Source organism: Tympanuchus pallidicinctus, unplaced genomic scaffold, assembly GCF_026119805.1.
Source record: "Tympanuchus pallidicinctus isolate F22 unplaced genomic scaffold, pur_lepc_1.0 scaffold18, whole genome shotgun sequence".
Lineage (NCBI taxonomy): Eukaryota > Metazoa > Chordata > Aves > Galliformes > Phasianidae > Tympanuchus > Tympanuchus pallidicinctus.
Window position 1 is genome coordinate 12,381,753 of NW_026294699.1, and position 25,212 is coordinate 12,406,964.

General features: G+C 47.5%; 1 protein-coding gene across 6 annotated transcripts in view; it reads left to right on the forward strand.

Moving 5' to 3' along the window:
- The window catches only part of MAD1L1 (mitotic arrest deficient 1 like 1), a 320,369-nt gene that overhangs the window by 257,738 nt on the left and 37,419 nt on the right, over nucleotides 1–25,212 (forward strand). The window contains exon 18 of one of the 6 annotated variants that reach the window (XM_052680324.1): nucleotides 24,902–24,934. The exons of the other annotated variants lie outside the window; for them this stretch is intronic. Within the exon in view, the coding sequence (XP_052536284.1) occupies nucleotides 24,902–24,919 (18 nt within the window). The 3' untranslated portion in view covers nucleotides 24,920–24,934. Of the gene's footprint in view, nucleotides 1–24,901; nucleotides 24,935–25,212 lie in introns of those variants that run through there. 6 annotated transcript variants of the gene reach the window in all.

The following is a 25,212-nucleotide window of genomic DNA, read 5'->3' on the forward strand; positions in this document are numbered from 1 at the left end:
TTTTTAAAGGTCTGTCTGAGGTTAATGCTGCACTACATCTCCTCTTTTGTGTTAAGTTAGGATAATATTTGAACAGCCTTCTTGCTAATTTCTTTGTTAATTCCAATGTTTGTCATCTACCAGCGCTGTATTGAATATCTACATGTTTTACTGACTGTATCCGTAGTGCATGATGTGGAATGGCCTGTTCTATCTGATGTCTGTGCAACCTGTGTGCGTGTTGTTGAACACTACAGGTGAATGTAAGAGTTAAGACACGCAGATGAAGCTGCAGTGGGTAGGGCAAACAGCTAATGGAAAAGACCTCTAAGATCATCAAGCCAACCAACTTACCCCCAGTGTTGTCCACTGAACCATGTCCCTCAGTGCCACATTGCTACAGCTCCTGAAGGATGAACCTTCCCAGGTGCAATTTGAGGTCCTTCTCTCTCACCCTGTCAAATTCCCCTTTCTTTTATTCTCAGTTCCTTTTTCAAGCATCTTGCACCAGAATTTCCTTCTGCTGAGAGTTGGATTGATGCTGCTTTGGTTATACTGTGTTTTGTTTTCTAGAGTGTCTTGTTTTGTTGTCTCTTCTGAGTTTCCCATCTGTTCAGGCCCATTTTTTTTGTTTCCTTGAGGTCACACCTCCTTATAGAATCACAGAAACACCAAGGTTGAAAAAGACCTACAAGACCATCCAGTCCAACCATCCACCTATCACCAACAGTTCTCACTAAACCACGTCCCTCAATGCAAAATCCAAAGGTTAGAGGTTAGAAGCAGCTGTATTGCTCTTGCATCTGAAGAGCATTTTAAATGAAATGGTGCTTAGCAGTTGTGCTGCCAGGACACGTTTTGATCCCTGCATCCAGGGACATCTAGTTGTTTGTATAGTATTCTCATCATGATTCATGACTTAACTTAATCATGACTTAAATTTAAAATAAACGTTTGCAGGGTAGGACTGGGTGCTTTGCTGCAGTCTTCAGCTTGGGGTAGGAGATGCACTTGTGAGGTGGCGATGTGCAGGAGCACACTGGTTTGTTTTGTTCAGGTGCCATGTTAGCTTCCAAAGTTAGGTAATTTCTAACACTGTGTAGTACTTTTTTATGAACAGCTTTAAGTAGAAGTCATTAGGCGCTGTTGTTCAATCTTAATTAACTGTCCTCCTTACTGAATTCTAGCACAGCAAAGAGCGACGGCACCGTGGGAAGAAACATCTAACTAGATTTTAAAAAGAATAACTGGATTTAACACTTAATCAGAACACGGAACCTGTGGCAGCTCAGGTATCACGTTGCCTTCTGGGAGCTGGAGCTTTGGGGAGTGATGTCTCACTTCCCAGATTACTGCAATAAAGCTGTGTGTGCTCCATACGCCGTTGCAATGCGTGCCCTTGCTTCATTCACAAGGGGCTGCTTCTTGCAGATGGGCCTCCCCAGCAACAGCAAGGTGGGAATGCAAGATGTGCGAGCAGGTTTTTGCATGCTTCGTCTAGCACGTACCTGTTGCACTGCTGAATAAGGAGCAGTGGTTGGAGTGGCTGTGCAGACAGTCACAGTGCACACCCTGCTCACTGGGATGCAGTGATGGCTGGGGTGCATCACCGTTGTCCTGTCCTATTGGCAGCAGCAGTGTCACCAGGGAGGAAGGCAGCACGTGCTCAGGGGTGCTCTCAGCCCTGTGGGGTGAGAACTTCTTCCCCTCAGGCTGAGTAGAGCATCACAGCCATGTCTGTGCGAAGAGGAGGGATAAAGCTGTGTGCGTTTAGTAGGAGAGATGGGAAAGGTTAATGTCCTTCTGGAACGTAGTTATGCTGAAGGGAAACAGAGTTACAGCAAAACTGTAATTTGTAAGTCTTGGAGAAAATAACGTAATCAGAAAATGGATTTAGAGGGTGTTGATGTACATGATTACCCAGAAGTGGTTTTTAGGCAAAATGAAGTTGCCTGGAAGTCTTGTCAGAATTAGACCAGGAGTATGCTATATTTGGCTTTTGATATTTAGGGAAAAAAAAAGATCTGGAAGCAACTAAACCACAGTGGGAAGGCTGGGCGATGTTGTGACACTTCGGGAGGTCTCACTGATGTGTGGATGAGCAACTTGGGGAGTTGACTGAGCCCTGCTGGGAAATGCTTCCTTCTCACAGAGCTGCCAGAGCTGTCTGCTGAACATCGGGCAGCTGGGAGCACACCGGAGGCTGCAGTGGTCTAAGCACCTCCCTCCTCATAGCAAATCAGGGCTCATTGAGTTACACGGATGCAACTCCTGGCTGTCAGCGTTGCCAGCAAACATTTGCTTTTGCTGTACCGTGGGTCTGTCGCTCCTTCGTCCCACACCATTGTCTGACCATCACAAAACAATTTGGTTTCTTTAACTTGACTTTTGAGCCAGAGCAAGAGCTTAATACAGCTCTTTGAAGTAATTTTTACCTCCATTCCTGCCGGCTAGATTAGTCTGCAGATAATGCTGGGAGTGAATAAGAGCCTGAGCTCTGACGGAGCTGGAACGTAATTACAGTAGATGAAGGGTACTCTCCGCAGCTCCTCCAAGAGTGCTGAGATTAGACTGTAATCATTGTTTGTAAGCAGACAGGAACGAGGGGTAATCAGCCAGGCAGCCCTGACACGTTATTCTAGGCATTAATATTAGCTTCCTGAAGTAGCTCATCAATTCACACTTATCTGAAACTGCAGAAATCAACAGGTTCTGCCTTCCCAAGGCATGAGCTGTGCACCTTGGCTCAGTCCCACTGTGCAGCAGGGACCGACCGGGTCTTCTGCAGGAGCCTCGCAGGGCTCTGAGCTCTGCAGGGAGAGCGGCTGCTGCATTCCCTGCTTGGCTACAAAGAGATTGGCTAATGCAACACCAGGACAAAGCTCTGAAGCTTGCAGCCCTCGCTGATAGGTTTGTGTCCATGGAGAGCAGCGAGCTGGATATGCTGGGTCGGGGAGAGGAAAGAGATTGCTTTCTTCTTCAGCCGTTGTCTTTAGCCCGCTGAGCTGCAGCAGGAGGGAGCGTGGTGCTGGGATGGAGTGGGAAAGATTCCTTTTAGTTTTGAAGAAAATCCTTGTGAGTGTGCTTGGTGCTGCATGAACCCTGTCCCTAATTATAAAGCCTGCGTGTCCCGGTGAGCGCAGCGAGAACATTGAGTACAGACACAAAGCTAACACCGGGCAACGAAAGTCTTGACGTTTCTCTGATGTGAAACAAGAAGAGAAGGAATGAAAGAGCTTGCAAATCCAGGCAGAAATCATTAGGACAGCGAGCAAGAGTGCTTGTAAAGGCACTGGTTTCTGTGAGAATCTAAAGGAAGAATTAGAGATGAGAGAGGAGAAGCCCTGGCGTGAGCCATGGGTAAGAATGTGGTCAGCAATATCCCAGTCAAACTCACAGCTGTTTGGGGTCCTTTGGGTTTCAGAAAATGCAAAGCATTTGGTAGAACCATGGTGGTGTGAGAGCACTGCAGTCCTCACTGCTGAGCCCTTTTGCTTCCATCTGTTTGGGAATAAATCACCAACCAACTATCGATCGTATCTCTTGCAGTGTTTTATGAACATTAGTTATGTGCTTGTGCTCTTTAATGATGCTGCTGCTCTGACAACTCACTAAATATGACGTGGCTTCATGGGTGGGATTGCTAATTCTTTAGCGGTCAAAGGTTAGCTGCTGTTATTAATAACACGACTGCTGGCCCTTGTGTGAGAAATGAGTGGAGGTGGATGCTGTGCCTGGAGAGCTCATGGTCTGAAAGCCACCCCTGGAGGGACAGCATAAGAGCAAACGGTGCTGGTTGGCACAGCATCCTGAGTTTCCATGTGTGGCTGTTGGTTTGCTTTGGTTTGTAACTGAGGAGCACGGTGGGAACCTGGCAGCGAGGACCAAGGGCAGCCCGGCCATCACTTCCAGAGTTGTGTGGCTTCCTCTGCACGAGGGCATCTGGGAAAGCTGGAAAGGTATAAGGGTCTGCATGGGCCACTCCCAAAAGGCTCTTTCAGGTGGGATGTGCAGCCGTGAATTCACTGAGATAGATTTTGCTATCAATCCAGAACCAGGGAGGAGGAGCTCTCTAAACTCTTCTGTGTGTGCTGTATTTCTGATTTAGATATATGTGTGTATACATATATATGTTTATCTGAGGGGTCTTTGTGCAGCCAAGCTTGGGAATGAGAACAGCCCTGCTTGCATTGGTGGGAACAGCACCAAAGGGGCACAGAGGGAGGGTTGGCTGATGAGTATTGGGTTGTAGAAACAAACTGTTTTTTCCTTGCTCCTGCTGCTGCTTAGCTATTCAGCTTCAGAAGTCTGACCGTTTGCCTGTTGTGTCTCTTAAAGAATGGGAGGTAGGGGAAGTAAATTCTTGGGATGAAGGGAGATGACATCTGAGGGTGACGTTCTCTCCCATCTGGCTGTGCTCATCCCCATCCGTGTCACACGGAGATCCTGTGCCGATCTAGAGACTGGTGTCAGCACTGCTTCTGATGGATTATTAACACTTCCCAAAGCTGTAGTAGCCTGTATAATAAAAGTAATAAGCGTCCTGGTACCTGGCTGCATGACTGGAAGATTTATTGCTACAAGCAGCAAAAAAGCAGCTGGGGAAGCAGAGGGCTTCCTCGAAGAAATTTTAATATCACAGGTCCCAACGTTCCAGGTCATCTTTACCAAAGAGTTATCAAATTAGGAGGTCTGGTGGGAGCAGAGAGCCGATGTTATCAATGCTGTTGTAGTGGAGACTGTGCCAGCTCTTTTCATCTAAACCTTCTGTTTCCAAATGACTATAAATAATAAATCCCCATAAATAGATCCTACCTGGGGGGTAAATACTTGACTTTGGAGGGAGCGAACAGCTGCATCTCACTTTTAACCTACATAAAACGAGGGATGGCATTATTGCCAAATTCGAGTGTTGAAAATTGCAGATGCAATGTAAAAATAACAATATGCTTTGAGATAATTTTATTTGCCATCTGGTTGTGAGCTGTCGGTTATACTCGCATCACGTTTTCCGTGGCTGTGAAGTTTCTTTGCTTTGAAATGAAAACGAAGGTTCCCATCTCATACCTTTACTCCGAGATGTGGAAACTGAAGAGAAGTTTCTCATCAAATCGAGTCTTGTAAATCTTGTCAGAAGGGGAAGGGTGCTCTCAATGCTGGAGAAGTTTCTGCATCTGTTTTAGTAGTGTGTAAAAGCAGATTAGCCAAACAGGCATAATGAATGCGTAAAGCATCTCCGTGCAGTCACAATGAACTTTTGCAGCTGGGCACGGGGAAATCAGTGCAAAGGTTGTTTTACATTGTGCTGAATTATCCTCTTCTGATATGTACTTGAAATTAAACCAGTTGAGGGGAGTTGCTGGGAGAGCTGGTGGCACTTGTCCTGATCTGATAAAGGCACAGAACTGCTTGGGCCTTCCTGCAGCAGCTCCCAGCTCACTTGGGGATTTAGGAGGGACTTTCAGACCATGAAGGTTTTTGATCCTGTTGTGCATGAAAGCTGCAGGCCTGGCTGCACCCACAGCTTGGGCTCTGTGGGCTGCAGATGGGCTGCACCACAGAACAGGGGTGTCCCTTCACTGTACCCCAGCAGAGGCGGAGCCCATCCCCATGCTAGACACACATCAGCTGCTCCAGGTTACTGAGTGCTGCAGCAGCTCTGCTGCCTGCTCCCACCCCAAGCTAATCACTTTGCAAAGCTTCCAAGGTACGCCAACTTCGTGTGGCAGCTAACAAGCTTAGCTGAGGAGTTCTGCCATCATCCTTCCCCAGAGCTAATCAGCTTACTGTTGCTCTGGAGTTACTGGGCTGTGGGTTGCAGCAGCACTGGGAGCAACTCACGTGTTTGCCATATCCATCCGTAATTGCATGCCTAGCATTTGGGATAGCAGATCTCAGCAGCATTCTCTGCTTTCACCGGTGCAGAGGGAAGGGCTGAGTGATACCAGCTTTGCACAGGAAGGGTTTCAGAGATCAGGTTGGATGGCCGTGGCAGGGCTGGGAGCTGCAGCCGTGGTTCTGCAGCACGGGGTGCCAGCACAGCTTGTAATGCCTTCACTTCCCAGTGCTGCAGCTGGGGGCTGCACCTGCGTACCTCTAATTGTAAGTGGGGTTACAAGCTGCTCACAGGGGAGGAAAAAAAGAAAAAAAGAGAAAAAAAAAAAAGCAATTTATCCTTTTCATTCACTGCCTGAAAGTGGGTAGAGAAGAGTGATGGGCAAAGAAGTGCTGATGATAGTGATCTAAAATGCTGACTGCACACTTGGTGAGCGTCCCAACGATGAATAGAAATTTTTTCCCCCGTGTTTTTCAGCTGGTACAATGGTAGGGGACAGGAGCAGGTAACAACAGCCTGCTTGAAAGTTTGTGTTAACTTGCATAATGCAGTGGCTTGGCTTTATGAAGTTATCATGGAATGCATTGCTGCATTTCCCCACTGCGCTCCATCCCTGTGTGCAGCAGCTCGATCTGCGTGGCAGGACAGCACAGCTGCCCGGAGCTCTGAGCAGCAGCACAGCCAGCAGGGCTTTGCCTGGGAGGAGCAGCCGGGCTGGGAGTGTGGCACAGAGCAGTTGTTGGCTTGGGAACGCCTTCTGAAACGCTGATCAGTTCCTGCACTGTTAATGATGTGATTAAAAGGAGGTTTGTTTTGACCGTACCCCTTTTCTCGAAAGCAAAATGGAAGTGACAAAAGTGCCATTTACAAATGGGATGTTGTTGTCTGTTCTAATTTGCATTAAGTTCTGTGCTTCTGCTCCCCTACAGCAGTAGTTACGCAGGTTAATTAACACAAATGTTGTGTTAAAATTAAAGGACTTTTTTTTTTCAGCTGCGTCTCTCTGCTCTTCTCCTCCTGAGCAAATAGCAGTGCCCTTTCTTCACTATACTCTTTGTATCTTTTAGAGCAGCATCTTTTATGAGCCTCTTGTTCTTGTCTCCTTCTACAGCTTTCTCAAAATCTCTAGGCTTTTAATGGAAACTCCTTTCTTTCCTCCCTATTGCTTTTCAATACTCTTCTGGGCCTATCTTAAATAATGCACACAGTACTTCAGATAGATAAAAGCCACTAATTACAGAAGTTGCCTTATTGTATTCTTCTGTCTGCTCCCTGGTTGGTGCTCAGTGCTGTCCGGTGCTCCCTGCTTTCCCACTCACCTCACCCATCACACTGCCTTCCCCACAGGCATCCACTGCCATTTCCAACTCCTTTCAGAGTGATTTATTTTCCAGCTTTTTTGTGATTTTTTTTTTCGTGTGGATTTCTGTCAAAAATGTTTGGAAGTTCTACAAAAAAGCTTCCGATGGATTTTCTTTACCCTGCTGTTTTGATAACTCTTGGAAAGCACTAACAAATCACAGAGGTGCAGTTATCCTTTGCTCTGAGCAACGGTGATCCCTTTCCTTCCCATGTTAAACTGCTACAGAAGATTTTTGTTTGTATTTGGTAATTTTCTTTGCTTGTTTTGCTGGCACAGGATATGCAGCAGGAGCAGCTGGTCCATGTCCCCCTAGGACAGCCCTCCTTAGGGCTCTAGAACCCAGGTGTTCTGCATGGACCCATGTCCAAAGCAGCAGAGAGGAAACCTGGCCACCCTACTGGAGGAGAGAAGCAGGGCTTGCTTTCCTTCAGTCCTACACATCTGAGCTGTTGTACTTTGTATTGAGACCCAGGGAACTTGGGCAGCCCTTCAGAGCACTTTAGTTTGAAAGCAGGTTGGGCTGCCGCAAGCGCCGGGATGCCAGATTACATGTCTGTGGTGAAGAGTCCTGGTGTTCTGTATGGAGGTACCCAAACTCCTGGTGTTCTGCACTGAGGTACTGAGGAGGTCAGCTGGCACTCAGCCCCGCCGACAGATTGCTCCTATTTTGCAGACTGGAGCCAGGTCTGAAATAGCAGCAAGCATCACTGCCATGCATCCTGCAGAGAGCAGCGAAGGAACTGTCCAGACAAACATTTGGGGCTGGAAATTTCTGGTAATGGGCTGTAGAGATGGATTTAAAGCTTTATGGCAGGTTATTCTCCTGCATTAGATCTGTCAGTGTCTGCAGCCTTGCATGAGCATATTATGTGAGCATAGCTATGCAGCCATCAATAAATGAGCATGCCTTATTGCTACGTTATCCTTTAATTGCACAGGGTGTTGGAATACTTCTGGAGCACTTGGCCATGTGAAGTGTCAGGTCAGTCCTTAACATCTGTATCAAGCGTTCACAGCTGGTGGGAAGCAGAGCTGGGGTGTGCAGTTTCTGTCCTGGCTTAGTATTCCTCTCTCTGCTCTTGCAAAGGCCCCACTCTGGGAGCTGGTGGGGAGCAATCTGGGCTGCCTGTGTGTGCCTGTGCCACCAGCACTGAGCAGCCAGGGCTGGGGTGGCTTCTGTATTGCGTGAGTGTAATTAAAAAGATCAACGATGCCGGTCTTCTGCCTCCCCTCTGCTCGTGTTAGGAACAATAGTGCTAAATGATGATTGTAATTCATTACAAATGCACCCTAATTAAATTACCCATCAGTGGCTGCGAGATTAATGATACCAACCCCGGTTAGAACATGATTAAAGTTGGGCTTGTCAAATTTTTCACTTATTATATGGAAGTTAACGGGGGGGAAGAGACAGGGCAGAGCGGGGTGCTGTGGAATGGCACTCGGGGAGGTGTGGCTAGGGCCAGCATGGTTGCATTTGCTTTGGGCTTTGCAGTGGAAGAGCTCCTGCAAGGTTCTGGGGGTCCATAAGTGGGGCTGTACCCTTGTTGGGGGGCTGTCACTGTGGTGGCAGGGCAGCAGCAGGGCCACGTGGGAGATGTGGCACAGCAAGGAGCTGAGCCTGAGGCTCCCAAAATGAGGCTTAATTCTGAGCTCCATTTGTGAAGCTGCTTTGCCTTTCTTCTTCTCTTTTTTTTATCTCTGTATTTCTGCATGCAGAATAGCATCCGATGTTTCTTAAATCTGTAAAAATAGTAGGGAAACACAGCGGATGACACAAGAAATAGTACTGAATACTACAGAGAGTTGGCTTCTCTCTTCCTTAGAGAAGTTTTATACTACAAATGGATTTCAGCAGCAAATATTTACAAGGGGAAGACAACTCAACAATGTGTCCTTGCCTCCGGTGAAAGAGAAGTGCAAAATTCAGGATGTTTTTGTATTGAGAAAGAAAAACAAGGCACCAGTGTACCTCATCACACAGCTTTGGGATTCTGTTGCCTCTGCATTGATGGAGAAGCATTGCCTGGAGGTGTTCTGCCCAGGTGAGGGTGGAGACTGGCAGGTGGGATGCGTCTAGGAGGTAAGAAGGGGAAGGAATGGACCTTTGGCAGAGGGAGCATCTCTTTGAACACCCTTGCACAGATTGGCTGTGCTTCGCATCAGCTCTTCTGTCATTATCTGGCAAATAAGCAAGGAGGAGTTTTTTTCAAAGCAATTTCATTTTCCAGTGTTGTACGTGCTGTCCTTAAATGCCTTCACTGATTGGATTGCTGAGGCCCATCCAGAAATGGACGTTGTTTACCAGTTGGGGACGCGCTCTTTAATAGATCTTTTCAAACTCTTTTTTTGAGAATTAGGTCTTGAATGCTCGGCGTAGAAATAAATTGAGCGGTGCTGTTGTTGTGCCCTGTATATCAGTGGAGCAGACCTCATTAAAGCACTGTACGCAAACAGCTCAGGGCTGGACCAGCAGAAAGAAACAGAGTTCCTGGAAACGGGAATAAACCAAGGGTCAAATAAGACGTGTGAGGAGGAAGGCATCCATCCGAGGCTCCGTCGTTCTGGCTGTGCGGTGTTCCTGTTGTCGGATCCCTGCTGGGGTTTGGGTTTGCGTTGTGCACGAGGAAGCAGTGAGGGTGCTGGCACAGCCAGCACTGAGCTGAGCAGCCCTTCCTCTCCCAGGCTGCGGAGTCTCAGGCAGATGGCACTTATTAGCTGTGCAAACGTAATTAGTTTGCATCAAAGTTACTGGAAGACGTTTCTCTGGGGAATGGATGCTTACCAAGAGGTTCGAACCCTGCTTTGGAGAAAGAGAGATATTAATATTGAATGTAGTCATCTCTGGGTTTGGATGACCTTGCTTCTGTTGATAAAATGATGCGTTTTCCAGGTTTTTGCACATTCTTTTCAGCATTGCTGTTACTCGTAACGTTTAAATGATTTCCCTTGGGGAAGATGGGGACAAGGAACCTCAAAGAGGTTTCCCCAGGAAATTATCTGCCAGCTCCATCTCTCACTATGCTGGGGCTTGGCTGTGTGTTGTAGAGCCAGTCAGAGACGCCAGCAGGAGCGCAGGCTTCCCATGGCCACATAAACTCCTGTACAAAGGAGAGCAGCCAGCTCAGCCATCAGAGTGACCTCACCACCCATTTTGGATAGCAGGGGCAGATTCTAAAAGCTGCATTGGAGTTCTGTGGCCTACTTCTTCTTCTCTGGAGGATTTTCTGACCTGCCTGCATAGTCTTGAAGCTGAATATTGTTCTGCTTGTTACCACTTTAAAAAGCTAAATGTATTTTTCCTCCTTTTTTTTTTTTTTTTTTTTTTTTTTTTTTTTTTGGCAGGTTGGCTATACATGTTTTTATTTAGGACACGATCTTTTTGTCTTTCTGTTTTTTCCCTTCCCAACCAGCTCCTGCAGAAAAGGTTGTTAGGATTCAGGGGAATAGCTGACTCACACGGGCAGTTGCTGAGATGTTCCTGTATAATTGAGCCTTTGAAAGGGAATTTTCCTGTAGGCATTGCAGGGAGAAATAGCTCTGCTGGTTCTGACACAGTCGCTGGGGATGTCGGTGGGGAGGAGATGTCCTTTAGCTGAGGAGATGAGGGGGAAACTGGGGAGTTTCCCTGGTGCTGTAGTCAGTGGTTTGGATCCAGCCCGTGCAGATGGAGCTGAGAAGGCATTGCTTCCTGACCTCCTGGTCAGTGACTCACGTGAAATGAGGTTGGGTTTAGTCCAGCTGTCTGCGGATAAGCTGTTTGCAGAAAGCAATCAGTGTATCTGGCATGGGCACGCACCCTGAGCAGCTGGCTCAGCACAGGGTGAGGATGCAGTGGTGTCAGCAAGATCAGGCTGCTGTTCCCCAGGTCCTTGCTTTTGGCTCTAGTCTCTTGCCTTGGTCCATCTTGCAGCTTCTCCGTGGTGCATCTCCACCTTCTCAACTTCGAGGCTTCCAGCTGGTGCCACAAATTGAAGGGGACAAAATCTGGAGGTAGGGTTGAGTCTGTGGCATAGCACTGAGCCTGCTTCTGATGCAAACCGAAGTGCACGTTCACAGGGTTCGTGTCTCTTTGGGTCATGGCCCATCACCTCCCCAGGGCTGCCTGCTTCTGTGCTGTGGCACCCGCTGGAGGAGCTCTGGGACAGAGCTGAGAGGTGCAGGTGAGCTGTGGGTGCCAATCCCTGCCCTGGTCCTGCCAGCTCATGGGCAATGCTTCTTGGTTACACAGCCATCAGCAGATGGGCACTGAGTTCAGCCTGATTAGTACTATTCAATCAGCTAGGCTAAGGCAAAGTTGCTTCGTGTCTCATCCCATATGGTGGCTCCTGCTGTCACCGTTCTTGCAGGAAAAGCTTTGTGCAGGCTCCTGGTCACGAGTTCAGCCCTTGTTCTTCTCAATGAGTAAAAAACAGTGGTGGAAATGTTAGTGCTTGTCAGGTGTGTGTTGCACCCTGTGAGTGACACAGGACATCCGTGGCATGTGGAAGCCGGCGTTGCTTCATCCCCATGGCTGCTCCCTTGTCACAGGGCAGGGACAGGATCCCAAGGGGATGAAGTTGTCCAGGGGCCAGGCTGTGCCTCAGGTCTGTGGGCAGAAAGGCAAAAATTAATGAAAATTAATTCAGAACAGATGCCTGAATGGTCACTTGGTAGTTGAGGAAGGAATGGGAGGACTTAACTGAAGCAGATTGGGTGACTCTAACCTGGTCGTCATGTCTTCTGCTGGAAAAGATCAGTGGGATCAGTCTTGTGGATGTGATGTAAATTCTTCCATTTTCCTTAACCCCAGCAACAGGCTGAGGATCTTGCTAGGTAAAATTGTACCATGTACAGTTGTATGCAACCAGCTGTCAGGGAGGGCCGAAGTGTTGGGGGTTGTTGTATCCCACCCTACAGGGAGATTTTGGTAAGATGTGGCTGATCCCATGATGTCTTAGGGTGCTGTGGCACATCACAGTGGAGGAGGCTGTTCTGTGCTGCTCGAGTGCTCTAAGTAATCACCTGTGGCATTTGGGCCTCTGGTTAGTTTGGCAAAAGGGTGCCAAGGGCCTGGCACAGCCCAATGAAGCAGAGCACATGCGATCTGCTGAAGAGGAACAGCTGCAGATGTTGTCTGCATGGTTGTTGCCATGTGCTCTTCCTGATCAATTGGTTGAGATCGACATAGATCCAGTTCGTTTCTTTCCTTCCTCTGTGATTCTGGGGCTTATTAGCCCTGACAGTTATTTATTTGTCCTTAGTTGTAGGCTGAGGCGGCTTTATGGAGAATGTGGGAAGCATGTCTTTTCTAATTAGACCCCGGTCTGTTGTCTGTCTGCCTTATGGGCAGGACACAGCATGCTGTTTTGCAGTTCATGATAGCAGGAAGCCCTGGATGCAGGAGGTCACGCTGGGATTGTTTCTGAGAGGTTTTACAGCAGCAACGCACAGCATCAGCGTTCCTGAGACTAAGCTGGAAACAAAAACCCATCATTTTTATTCTCCCCTAATTTCCAGCAGTGAAGCACTTAAATTATACAGGGGCACGACGTGGGGCAGTCGGATCTGAGAGCAAGCAAGCGATGGCAGTGTGGTGTTGCAGGAACTTCCAGCATATTTCCACGTCTCCTCAGCAGGAGCCAGCACACGTGGAGCATCCCGGCTCCGGCAGGAGCTGTTCTCAGGTGTATTGCTGCAAGTAATGAAGAAGCTTGCACCTTTCCTTTTCCCAGCGTGGTTCTAATGCAAAATGTGTTCTTTCACAACTCTGAGACCGGTGGCTTTGTACAATCTGGTAATGTTTAAAGGTACCGTGGTATCTCTTGCATCTTGACTGACAGCAACAGGCAGGACCTCGTGCCCAGCAGCCCCCGTTACTTGCTGGCAATGAAGGAGTGAAGTTTGTTCTTATTCCACTGAGGAAGCTGGGATGGAGAGGCAGCCGCCAGCAGCATTTTACCGACCTTCCTCCTCTGAGTTTGACTGAGGACAGAGCACTCAGCTGTGCCTCTTCCATTTGCCCCTGCTTTTAGCAATGGGGACTGTAAGGAGCCGTGTTCGTTATCCTGAATCTCAGGGTTTGGTGACTTTAAATAGCAGCTTTCCTCTTTCTTCAGTCGCTGGCTCAATGCCCAGGGAAAATAGTGGGTTGAGACTATGAAGCAACAACTTTTCTTTTTTTCTGCCACAGTGCTTTCAAACTGTACGTCTGTTTAGAAACATTAATCATTGTAACTGCTGGGTGAAAATCTGCTGTCTTTACTTGTACCTGTGCGAGCAGCCGACAGCAGCGAGCTGTTCTTTCTATGGGTGATTAAGAAGGAGAAGGGCTAAGCTTCCTGCAGCTGCATGTATCTTCTTTCTCAATTTGCTTTCCTATCTCTTTAAGTTAGAGATACTCTTAGCTATTCTGTTGCAAACTCGGCTTGTGCTGTGATCTTTTCTGTGGTTGCAAACTGTGCAGGGTTAGGCTGGGTTAGTGGAAAACTAAAGTAAAAGTCGGTCAGAAGGTTTTGCATTTGAAAGCACCCTTGTCTGAGACAGCCACAGGCACAGCTCGCTGCCAGGAGGGGCTGCATTGCCTCAGGGCCTGTCCTGCAGAGGAAGCATGGAACTACTTTCAGCTCTTCGTGTTTTATGGTGTGAGTGAGAGTAATTCTTGACAAATATTAATGTAATTACGTAATAGCAATTGAAAGTCTCTCCCTCCAGATTTGACAAAACGCAGTTGGTATTTGCATCTGCTTTCCAACCCATCCTGGAATCGGTAAGTGGTGTTAACAGGGGCCCTGTGATTAATAGCGTGATGCTTCAAAGTGTTTTCCAGGTAATAAGTACCTAATCCAGTTTGATTCTTATAGGGAAAAGAGATCCCTCTGTATTACTTGTAGCATTTTAATTTAGTGAATCCCTCAAGAATCTCTGAGAGGCAAAACAAATCCCATGCACTCGACTGCTATGTTCTAAAATGGTACCAGGTGCCAGCCAGCCTTCCTGCACAACCTGGATGCCAACCAGATGTGCTGCTGCCTGGTGTCCCCACGTCCAGGTGTTCCCTGCAGGTGACAAGAGGAGCGTGGCCATGCAGGTGGGATGCTCCCCATGCCATGTGCAGGGCGTGCAAGGGCGGCTCGCTGACTGTTTCAGCACAGTCTGTGCCCAGATGGTGGGAAGCTGCTGAGTGCACTGCCTTACCTGGGGCACTACGGAACACCTGGTTGTGACTTCAGAAAGAGGGTTGCGTGGGTGATTGGGCTCACACAGATGGTTCTGACTGGTGCAGTGACATGCTCCTGGATGAGCATTCACATAAACCAGGTGTAGGGGAGCTTTGACTGCTCCACGTCTGTGTTCTGTGATGTCTGTTTCCATGCCCTCAGAGTCCTGCATTACCTACTGAGGAGCACTTCTCAGGGACAGGAGCGGACAAAGGAGCAGATTTCAGCCCTTTCAGTAGCATATCTTAAGCCACGTGAGTTTTGCAGGAAAGCCCTCTGGGATAAGCTCTGCTTCCAGTGAGCTCCCTAGCATTGAGGGGTCCCCCAGCCATGGCTGTGGGTGCAGCCCCTCCTCTCCTCCAGCTCGTGGCCTCTCTGTGGCATGCTATCCTCTGGCAGCCCAGAGGTGACCTCCTTTGGCTTTTCTTTCCTACCTTGTTGTTAGCAAAGGAATTAAAAGCAGCAGGGTTTTGTCCTTTATTACTGGCTCTCTTTAAACACTCGGCAGGTGCTGTGCAAGAACACCGCCGTCCCTCTCTCCATCTCCTCCAAGTGGTTTTAGCTGTCAGTAAGCTCTGTGTTAAAAACAACCCTGATGGTAAGGGACAGCCACCAAGGCAAATGTGGCAAGTCAGAGATTGGAAAAGCAACTCACTGACTAGAGAAAACAAGTCTAAGAGAGCAGAGGGGAGTGCAGAGTGAGTGTGTAGAGGAGGAAAAGAGAAAACAGTGGTGGCAGGAGCTGGGCAAAACAACCAGGATGAGTAACCAGCCAGACAGTGCAGTTTATGAGCATATCTGATTTGTTCCTCTCTTCTGAATGGTTTAACCGAGGCCCTCGATTTGAAAATAAACTTTCCTTTTGTTTTTAAACAGTTCAGTGCTCAGGAGAGCATCAAATAGCTTCTCTTTCAAATCAAAGTGAGATTGCAGTGGTTGTGTTGTCATCGTCCCCGTTCCGCCACTGTGGTCTTTGTGAGGAGGAGGCGTCTTTGGGGAGCGGGTCCAGCCAGGCTCGTTGCTATGGCAAAGTCTCTGCTGATGCCTGCTCTCTGCCTGCAATTGCTATTCAGCAGCTGTTTCCAGTGGTCGTCTGGAGGAACTCGCACAAGTTATGGACGTGAAAATCCTTTCCTGTATGTTGACCTTCGCCGGAGCTGAGCTTTGACAAGAGAGATGCATTAGTTTCTAAAGCCACCAGTAATTAGGTTGGTTTGAGTGTACTTTGCTGAAAGTTTAGGCTCTGGGGCTGGGAAAGGAAGGTGGAGGGAGAAGGAGCAACTTTAAAATCAATATTGCAAATGCTATGCAAAAGAGTGTAATTAGCATGTTTTGCAGGGCCTATTAATTCCTCTGAAATGCTGTTTATTAGGCAAAAGAACTTGGGAGCCCATCAGTGGATTAAACAGGTTCTGTAATGAAATGTAAATGGTGTAATTGGGCTTGTTCTGAAAGTATTTATTCTTCACCTGTGACCTGCTTGATTGCGGTTTGACAACACGAAGGAGTGTGCATCTCCTCGTTAATGACAGCTAATTCCCTGGAGCTAATGGAGTGGGACGCCCAGGCACATGGCGCTGGGAACGGCGGGTCGTGCCTGGAGCTCCGCAGTGATTGGCACCAATCCGAGCACAATGTAACTTTAATTACAGTAATTCCGAATCCAAAGCAAGCATTTAGCTGCCGCGGAGAGGCTCTTCATTTTGCAAATAGGTGCCGTATAATAGGCTGACCTTTTATTAGACCAATATTGGGATGGGTGGGAAGGCTGTCCTCCCTGGTACAGGTAACGTTATTGGCTCCCATTAGCTCAGTGCAAATCACTGAGGCGTGTTCTCGCTGCCAGGTTGGCCATATGGATTTCTTTCTATGTGCAATGTCGTGGAGGCAGGAGGGAAATGCGGTGCTGCATGTTATTTAGATTCAGTCTTTGCATCAAGGCATGAAATTCATCTGCTGCTCCTCTGCCTTATGTATGTGCTTCTGTCTTGGTAGCCACTGGGATTCTCTCTGTTGTTGTTTTTGTCTTTGTACAAATCTTCTTTATCCAAACTGTGTAGTGCTGAAGATCTCCAGGCACACAGGAAAGGTCGCGCTGCTCTCTTGGAGCAAGAAGCTCCGGGAAAAAAACATCTGTTTTTTTTTTTCTGGCCTTCTGGTATCCAGCATTGAGTGCTACAACAGGTGCTGGGTGCGCTCTGCCTTCCTAGGGTTGAGGTATACACACAGTTGTGTCTCCCTGCACTCTACTGGAGAGGAGCTGCCAGAGAGGACCTGATGTCCTGGGAGGGGTGGGCAGCTCAGCACACGCCAGTGGGGACCAGCAATCCCCCAACTCTCTTCCTGAACCCATTAAGCCTCTGACCTTACTTTCTGTTAGCTCGGTCTCTCTCTTAAGCAGCGGCTTTGTTAGAGTTGAAATGAACCTAAGCAGGGAGGCTTTCATCCAGGTAATGTACAGGTCTGTGTGTATGGATTTGGAATAAGCCCCTGGGGAACTGCTGTGGGCTGTCGTCGTCAGTGTGTGGAGCAGAAGCAATACAATCTGTGCAAGTAATGCCTTTCTTTTCTGCTTCGTTATTCTTGCTCCGCTCCTTTCCATCCACGAGCTGTGAGGCAGAGAGGTGGGAGTGGAAGCATGGTCACAGGTGTCTGTCCCTGGAGCTGGGAGAAAATGGCCTGACTGGTAGGCACTGTGCCACCTGAACAAGTGTTTGGGAGCCATCAAGTGGGGAATACATAAAGGGTGTTAGAGAGAATGAGAGACAATGGGGTTTTGTAGCTGCAGTGGAGCACTGGCCAACGCGAGGCAGTTGTCTGAAAGCAGGCCAGCACTGAGATGAGAACAGTGGCAAATGGGAGGGAGCATTGTGGTGAGGCCAGGCACGTTGCTGCTTCCCAGCAGATGGCTTTCCGTGCACGTTGCCTAATCCCAGCAGAAATAATGCCTTCTCTGGATGCGCTTCTGCTCCTGTTCATATACAGCAGTGTTTTTTTGCGGTGGATTTGTGCGTTGTGGGGAGCCATTGCTTGGCATGTATCTGGAGGAGAGCCTCCTCCTGCACTGAGCAGGAGCTCCTGGTGTTCACTGGGTCTCATTCTCCAACCCCTTTCCCTAAAGCACGGAAGATGCAGCTCTCAAGGGAATTTTGCTGGGAAGCAGTAGATGGAGAGACGACGTTAGCGCAGCAAAAGAGATCTTGACAAAGAAAAGTAATTCTGATCATCGTTAGAAAAATCAGAAACCTTCGGGTTTCTCTATGTCTTTTCCTTCATCTTTGTCAATCTGCTGATGTAGACCCTGATGTCGATTCCTTTGGTCCCAGCCCCTTCTGCTCAGCCTGCTCCCAGCCAGCTGCTGCCAAAACCTTCAGTGTGCAGAGCATTTGCAGTAACAGTTTCTAGCAGGCAGCCATGGACCACAGGCAGGAATGAGGCAGATTGCATACGGCCTGTAATGCTGACAATAAACCCAAAATAGAAATATTGTCTATCTCCTCCATAGAAGCCAATTTTTGGAGTTATTTAATCTTGCAGCTTCCAGCTATGTGCTTCTGGCTGCTGGTGAAGCCCAATCTGGCTTTCTAAATTCAGACACTTTTCTTTTTTAGTACATACAGAGACTGTATTTACCTGAACTATCTGTATAAATGACGAAGCATTCAGGTGACTGGTAGAGATGAAGGAGTTACCTATGAGACTGTCATAAATGTTTATTTTCCTGGTGACAGTGTAACCTGTGAGAGCACTGGTATCAGCCACTCCGAGGCAGAGGGAAGGCAGGGAGCTGTGTTCTGGCTTTGTATGGAGAACCTTGGGTCCAAAGGAATGCAATGTTGCTGTTGTAGCCAGATGCCTCAGGGTGAGGAGGGGAGAGCTCTCTACCAGTCTGTGCAGCTGCTTCACATTTTTGCCTTTCTATGTTCCATTTCATACTCAAATAACTATTTTTTTCCTTATATTACATGCACATAGAAAGCTGTACAGAATAATGGTGGGGTCGCTGTCCCTGAAGGTGTTCCAGAGCTGCAGAGATGTGGCATTGAGGGATGTGGTTTGGTGATGTGGCGGGGATGGTGATCTTAGAGGTCTTTCCCAACCGTGAGGATTCCTTTTCTTTCCTATTATTATCCTAAAAGCTTTTTGAGGAAGGGACTCTGTGTCCTTTTCCCACAAATGCCTGCTGTATGTTTGGCACTAAACAAATAAGAAATAAGGGCTGTACCAGAAAGCTGTTGGCCGGATTAACACTGCTGCTCTGCCCAAGTAGGGCTGCTGGTGGTCTGTGCTCAGGGCAAGCAGCAACTCCCATCCAGGAACACGGAACTTTGATCTCTAAAGGGAGAGATTATTCCCCCTTTGAGATAAAAAGGCAGCGATGGACTGACAACAGTAAAACACGGCCGTTTGAGAGGCTCCTCCAGCATTTTACTGAGATTACATCTCCGAAAGGAGCTGTTAGAAGGGAAGAAGAGACGGAGTGGCAGGTTATGTGACCACTGTGGCTCATTAATAGAAGGAAATTTATGTCCGGAGCACTCGCACAACTGGTGTGCACCAGCTCTCAGGAGCGGATTCCTTTCTTCTTCTCATGCTGCCGTTGCCTGAAGGACTCTGTGGGAAACACGGGTTCCCCCAGCAGCATCCTGCGTTGCTCAGGCTCCAGCCTCAGCCCAGCAGTGCCACTGGGTGAACTCCACACTGTGTGTCAGTGTGGCCTTGGCTGTGACAGCTGGTTACAGAAGGCAGTCGCTCAGATATAGGCGTCTGGCAGCCCTTAATCTCTTTGGGCTTTGGGGTTTTTTTTTTGACTTTGTGGATGTATCAGAGCACTGAGGCATGGTTGCTGAGAGGTGATGGGGGAGATGCTTGTTTTATTGAATTTCGACCTCTGTTCCAATAAATCGTAACCCAAACTGATGTGAAAAGTGATCTTTCACCAGTGTTAGAACTGCCAGAAAACAAGTCAATAGAGACCAAACCTTTTACCCTAAGGTCCCCAGGCTAGGTCTGGGTCCCTGCCAGAAGTGACAGAAAATCACCGGCACTGGGCCGTATTTTTTCTCTCCAGAAAGGGGTTCTGACCTCTATCTGGCTGCTGTTTAAGAGGGGTGTATGAATGAAACAGAAACCACCATGGCCCTGTGTCCTGCTCAGTGATCTAGAGACCACTGTGCTAATTTTTGCTGTCTGAAAAGTAGAGGACTTGAGCCTGCCCTGTCCACAGGATGGGCTGAGCCTGGCTGCCCTCCTGCCTCAGCATCAGTCTGGGGAAAAATGTACAGAAAGATGGTAGAGAAAAGAGACACATGGTAGAAATTTGTTGGTTTGGTTTGTTTTCATTCATTGTCTGGTGTTTGCAGTCCACGTGATCCCAGCCTTTTGTCCCAGCTTTGCCTCATTCCCAGAAATTGGATCAGGAGCAACAGTCTGAGCTCTTCCCAACTCCCCCAGCCCGATTGCTGTCTCCCAACTATTTTCTGCTATCTAAAAGCCATGCAGCAGTGCATGACGCCATTAAAATACCCAGCACCTCTAGATTTGTAGCTATAGTTTAGCATTTGCTACTTGGTGGATTTCTCCCAGATCCCCCCAGATACCTACTGTGGCATCATACTCACAACTGCCGTGCCACTGTTCAGCACCAATACGAGCATAAAGAAAACTGCTGTTATCACTCAATTTAAAGCAAATTAAAATGCATCTACAGCAACACTCCAGTTCACAGAGAGGAGGCAATTAATGATGAATGAAGTCAACTAGTGGTTAGCATAAGTTAGAATGAGGTACTTCACGAGAAGAAACGTTTCTGTGACTGTGAAGCAATGCTGACATGGGAGGAATTGGTCTCAAGGCAACAGCACAGCTGTTCTCATCTACTTTTCCCAGCACTGACTCACTGAAAGATGATACTGCTTGGAGATCCCACAGGTAGCAAAGTAGCTTTGCCCTGGAGTTATGTTGCTTGCTGCATGTTTGTGCTTACAGCAATGCTTGGGGGCCAGATCTGTTCCCATCTGAACAGGCAGAAGTATGGCAGGGCTGAGCAGTTGAGCAGGAGTGTTGCAAAGGAGAAGACGACGTGCCAAGCCTGGGTTTGGAGATTTTCAGGTAGGAGCTGTGTTCATGTAGCCAAGCAGTGCTGAGAACTGAAGTTTCACTGACAGAGCAGAAAATCAGCTCTTGTTCAGAGCAGGATTTGAGGAACAGAGGGATCTCATGGGTGCGGAGGAGAGTTGCAGCCCTGAAAGTCCTCCCACAGAGAACATGCAGCTAAAAGAGGGAGAGGAGAAAGCACTCCTCAAGGCATCTTGGCAAGAAAGAAAGTAAAGAGAAGCACATGTGCAAGAGAAGTGGGAGGAGGGAAGCGATCCAGGAGCTCCCATCAGCTTGAGGAGAAGAGGTGCTTGTAGGTAATGTGCCATGCAGACAGGAGCAAAGCAGCACTGCAAGGAGAGAACAGCTTTCTATAGAGAAGAAAACAAGTAGTCTAAAAGTAGCATGCCTCTTTTAGGGTCTTCCAGCAGCATCACCTGGCATGTCTGTCTTTCCCTTATCCTTTCCTGCCTCCATTGAGGAAGTGCCACTGATGTTTGAGAAGATGTACAAAGTCTGAAACCATCTTCAAACATCAACTCCTTTGTTACCTGTATCAGGAGAAGAGGAGGAAGGAATGGTGAGGTAGAGATGTAATGGACAGCATAAGACATCTCTTTTTCATCACATGATTATTTCAACCTGATTTTCTAACTGGGCAGTGGAGAAGTTGGAACTCCTCACTGGACAGTCTCTCTTCCTCCTTCCTCACCTCAAGATCTAAACGTCTCAGAGCCTGGAGAATTGCCTTATAATTAACTTAATGAAAGGTAGCTTAATAAGAAGCTTGATCACAGACTTAAGTTCCGATATGGAATGATGATTCTGGCTAGTGAAGAGCTCTTTAATCTATCGGACAAAAGCATAACAAGATCAAATACTGGAAGTAGAAACCAGGAAAGATTAGAAATAAGGAAATGCTTTTGTTACAACAGGGGTAATTAACCATCAGAACTATTTATCTCAGTACGTGGGGGATTCACTATCACTTTGAAGTGTCTAAATGAAGATGGGATATTCTTGTACAAGAAATGTTCTAAGTCAGCTTGCAATTATGAGCTTGATGCAGAATCTGCTCTGCTTAATTCACTAGCTTGTGCTTCTCATCAGTTTAGATTGGCTGATTCTTACAATTCTTTTGAGCTCTGCAATTTGTGAACCAATGAGAAATCAGAGGTACTGATGAACAGAACACCTGATAGTGCAAATACTGGTAACAGCAAGTAGTGGAAGGCTGCAAAAGGCTCCTTTGAAGTAGGAAAGAGAAACGTATGGCAGCTTTTACCAGCAACTGGATAATTCTGCTGAAAGGAAAATGGCTTTCCTGAGCTTCAGTAGTGGTTGGGCTGTAAAAGCACCTTATGTCAGAGGCAGCTGAAGTTGTTATGGACTCATCAGACTGGTCACACCATGCTTGTACTGCCACAGGATTGAAAATGCAATGGTTTCCTTGGTCCCAGCTTGTAGCATTCCTATTTCAAGCTATTCCCAAACATAATTAATCCATTCAACACCATTCCTTCTTGTTACCGTCGCTCATTTTACGGGCAAAGACAGTTGGGGTGGCGTGGAGATTGCACTGAAGCAATTAAGGAAAGAAGCTGTCAGAGCTGGGATTAATACCCCAGGCTCCGGAGCACCATCATTTCAGAATTACTGACGGAGAGCTGGGAAAAGTATGTCTTCCATTGGTGTGAATTTGATGTTCCTTTCTTAAACAGCACTAATGGCAGCAGGAGGGGGCTGGCAGCACGCAGCAGGGAGCAGGCTCTGCTGGGAGCCCCGCTGGGGAGCGCCCGAGGCTTCAGAGCTCGTTTGTGTCTCCGGCAGCCTGACCCCGTGGTGAGGATAATCAAGTTGAAAATTAAATCAAATTTCAAATGTTAAACCAGCCAATTAAAAAAAGCAATCGCATCAAAACATGCATTTTTTAAAAAGTTTTTGTTTACTCTGCCATAATTAATTTATTGAGCAAGAAAACTTTCGTTTGTACAAAATACTTGTTAAATTGATGATGAGCAGCAGAAGGGAGCGGAGATGCAACCAAAATGTCACCTGAGGTTCCCCCAAGATCTGGCTGAATTAATGTTCTGGGGAGCGTCTTTTTCCCACCAGGAGCAAACTGTGATGCATCTTTTTGCTAGGTGCATGACTGTAGGCTCTCATAGCTATTTGTGGTCTGTCCATTAACCTGAAAAATGCCTTTCATCAAGTAACGTATCATCTCCTTGCTTTGATTTCCCTCGATGCCTCTGTTGAGAAGACTGAGTAGCTGGTGGGTTGGGTCCTTGGCTCCTTGGAATTTATCACTTTGTGTGCACTCAGCGTCCCTTTCTCTGTTTTCACTCACGTCAGGGTTTTTGCTGTCTATTTATGTGGCCTGTGGTCTATAGGAGGATGTTCTGCTCTCTCTTGAGATTCCTCATGGAATTTCGTTTATGAAACCTTTGTGCTTCTCAGTCTGTAGGGATGCAGGTGGGCCTTTTCCTTCGTGTTTTACCACATGAAGCAAGGGCTGCAGGGCTCATCGTATCGGGAAGCTTCCAAGAGCTTCTTGCTTCCTGCCATCACCTCTTCCTGCCCATTCCCTCCTTCTCCCATCACCCCCGTTCACCTAAATTAAGTAACTAAAATCTGAAAGTAGCAGCCACAGTCTGTTTTGAAGGTTTAAAATTAACCATAAAAGCCAACTCCCCCGTTCTGCATTGCAGCAGCAAAACGTGGTGGGGGAGGCTGCCATGTGGGCGTCCGTCGTTCTGCCGGACTTGAGGCTCTGTCTGAGGAATGACAAGTGTAATTTTTAAATGAAAAGTAATGAAGGGTGCAGTTGCTGAAGAAGCCTCACAAAAAATATCAGTCTTACAGTCTGTGCGGACCTGGAGAGGAATGTGAGCCCTGACAGATTGATGGTGGGTAGAAAAGGGCAGGGATGGGCTTCAGATGAGAGGGAAGGGCCTCAAGTTGTGCTGGGGAGCAGGAGGTCAGGCTGGATATTAGGAAGAATTTCTTCCTTAAAAGAGTGTTAAAGGAGTAATACTGCATTGGGATAGGCTGCTCAGGGCAGTGGTGTAGCCAGCATGCCTGGAGGAGTTCCAGAGCCATGGACATGGAGTACTCTGGGACATGGCTCAGTAGGCAGTGCTGGGCGGTAGGTGGATGATTGGACTGGATGATCTTCCAGGTCTCTTCCAACCTGGAAGATCCTGTGATTCCAACCTAAGGCCAAGAGCAGGGGAGCAGATGGTTTGGTTGGCTCTGGTTTGTGGATGGTCTGAACAGATGTAGTGGGGGGACAGCTGTCCTCTGTGGGGCTGGGAATGACATGGGACAGTTACCAAAGCAAGCCCTGGATAGCTGCTTGCTCACGATTTGTGATTACTGGAGTCACTGGGTGCAACCTGAGAAGAAATGTGATTCTGTAATTCTGTGGAATGGGTTGGAAAGTGCTATGTGAACGGCTTAGGACTTAGAGTTTCCTCTCCATCATCCAGGGGCAATTCATTTGTGACATTTGGTGACTGGAATTGCTTATGTTTCCTCCCAGCCCCGTTGTTGTTCAGGGCCTGAAAGCAACCACCACAAGTTTGCAGTTGCCTGAACTTTTCGTTATTAATTAAACCCATCTTTATTCACACAGCACTCAGACAGTGGATAATAAACACCGATCAAGCAGGCAGCGATGATAAATTATCTATTTAATAATTAACAAATTAGTCCTAACAGATGGAACCAAAACAAATTTGTCTGTATGTGCACACAGCACACGGCTCGCCTCCCCCTGTTTGTCACATGGGGATGTCACCAGAGATTTGGGCACGTCTCTGCTGATGTTGGGCTGGTTGCCCTCACTGCCATGAGTTTATCTCTGACTCTGCTATGGCTCCTTCTAAATCTGATATTCTCTGAGTGCTGGCAGTGAATGAGCATCACGGAGGAAGAGTGACAGAAGAGAGCAGAGGGGAATCCCTGCTTTTTTGGTGTTAGGGCACAGCAGCCTCCCTTCAGAAGGATCAGCTGCCTGTTGTGATCTGTTATGTTGAATTAATAGAGATTACAGTCCCTCTAATTCTTTCTGCTATTATCTGGCGAAGAATAAAAAGTCAATGCACCGCTGAGTTAAATAAACATGAGGCACTACAGCATAGTATCCTGTGAGCTGTGTATATATTATTCATTTCCAGTTATTATTCATGACCTTTCCCTCACACCGTCACGGCTCCATCACTTGCGAATTTGTAAGTTCATTAATAATGAGTGAAAATTAATAATGCATTTTCATTATATCCGTCGGGGATATTTACAGCATTCATAATGCATTCAAATAACTGGTTTCAGGTGTAAAAACCGGGGCTCTTCCGTGGGCCCCTCACCTCTTTGATTTTGAAGAGTTACTATTTCTGTTAATAACCCTTCCTGCTTCCATTGCAGTATGGCCTTGCTGCGTAGTACAGCCTGCCATCTGCCACCAGCGTGCTTAAAAAGGCTCGAATCAAAGCAGGAAATGTCATTATTGCGTGAGATTAGGAGAAGATGATCCACAAATTAATCATTATTGGAAGCGACGCCAAAAATAAAGGGAGTGTGGGAAAGGTTTGAAGTTCAGCTGCTTCATTCTCCTCTCCACCGGTTGCGTTTGCTGGGTATTGAAGAGCACAGCGATGTGGAAATGGGAACATCTGATCCTGCCAGGCTCTGGGAGCACCATTACTTGCCTTTCAGGTGCACAGAGATTTATTCCG